The sequence below is a fragment of the Nestor notabilis genome, unplaced genomic scaffold, assembly GCF_000696875.1.
Source record: "Nestor notabilis isolate BGI_N333 unplaced genomic scaffold, ASM69687v1 scaffold13972, whole genome shotgun sequence".
Lineage (NCBI taxonomy): Eukaryota > Metazoa > Chordata > Aves > Psittaciformes > Psittacidae > Nestor > Nestor notabilis.
The window spans coordinates 24,145-24,970 of NW_009917060.1; the positions used below are offsets into that span (position 1 = coordinate 24,145).

At 42.3% G+C, this 826-nt stretch overlaps 1 protein-coding gene across 1 annotated transcript; it reads right to left on the bottom strand.

Annotated features, from left to right (window-relative positions):
• Positions 1–232: 232 nt before the first annotated feature.
• Positions 233–749, bottom strand: PNRC1 (proline-rich nuclear receptor coactivator 1; the record flags this gene model as incomplete). Its single annotated transcript, XM_010024914.1, has 1 exon — positions 233–749. A coding segment is annotated over one exon (441 nt), but the record flags the coding sequence as incomplete, so codon positions are not given.
• Positions 750–826: the final 77 nt, after the last annotated feature.

Here is an 826-nt window from a genome sequence, read left to right on the forward strand (position 1 = left end):
TTCACGTGTCAAGCACACACTTAAAATTGTCCATATTTTATATACAAGACATCTACCATTCAGGCAGTGCAAAATACATCCTTTCATAACAAAACTAAAATGTACCTCTCAAAGTATGAACAAGAATATACACATAATACATGATATACACTATTTACACAACCATAAAAAATATAATACAAGATTTTTTTTTTTTGAATGTTGATTACAAGACTTGACAATCTTTTGCAAATTTAGTTGCAACAAGGTATGTTAAAAGTTTCCTGGATGGAGTTTTCTTTGCCAATTACTCAAAGAGGCCTTGGAAACTAGGCTTGAACTTTCAGGAGAGTTTTCAAGTGGACTGCCATCAGCTCCCGGTTTTGGTCAGACAGTTCAGATGAGCCACCCACCCAGTGGCTGGGGGGCTTTGGAAGGACACTGGGAGATGGCGGGTCACTGAATTTTGCCCCAGCGTAACTTTCTTTTTGGCTCGCTTCAGCTAGGGTGATTGGTTTCTTGGACTTGGCATTTCTGAAGTTCTCTGTGTTTTTAAGTGGCTTTTTCTCCTGCTTCTGAATCACTTCTGGCGACACAGAATCTTGCCAAAAGTTCTCTATCTTTTTTGCCGAGGTGATCTTTGTCAGCGGCACGTTACATTTACTCTTCTGCCTGTTAATCTTTGGTTGTTCACAGAGATGTAAACTGTGAACAGGCTGGCTGTAGGGGATGGCAGCCTTCTCAGTCTTTCCCATCTTGTTCTTTAAGAACTGCGAAGACAAAGAACTCGCGTCAAAGCGCCACCCCTCTCCTCAAGGGGTACCTCCCCACACAAAGCACCGCCGCC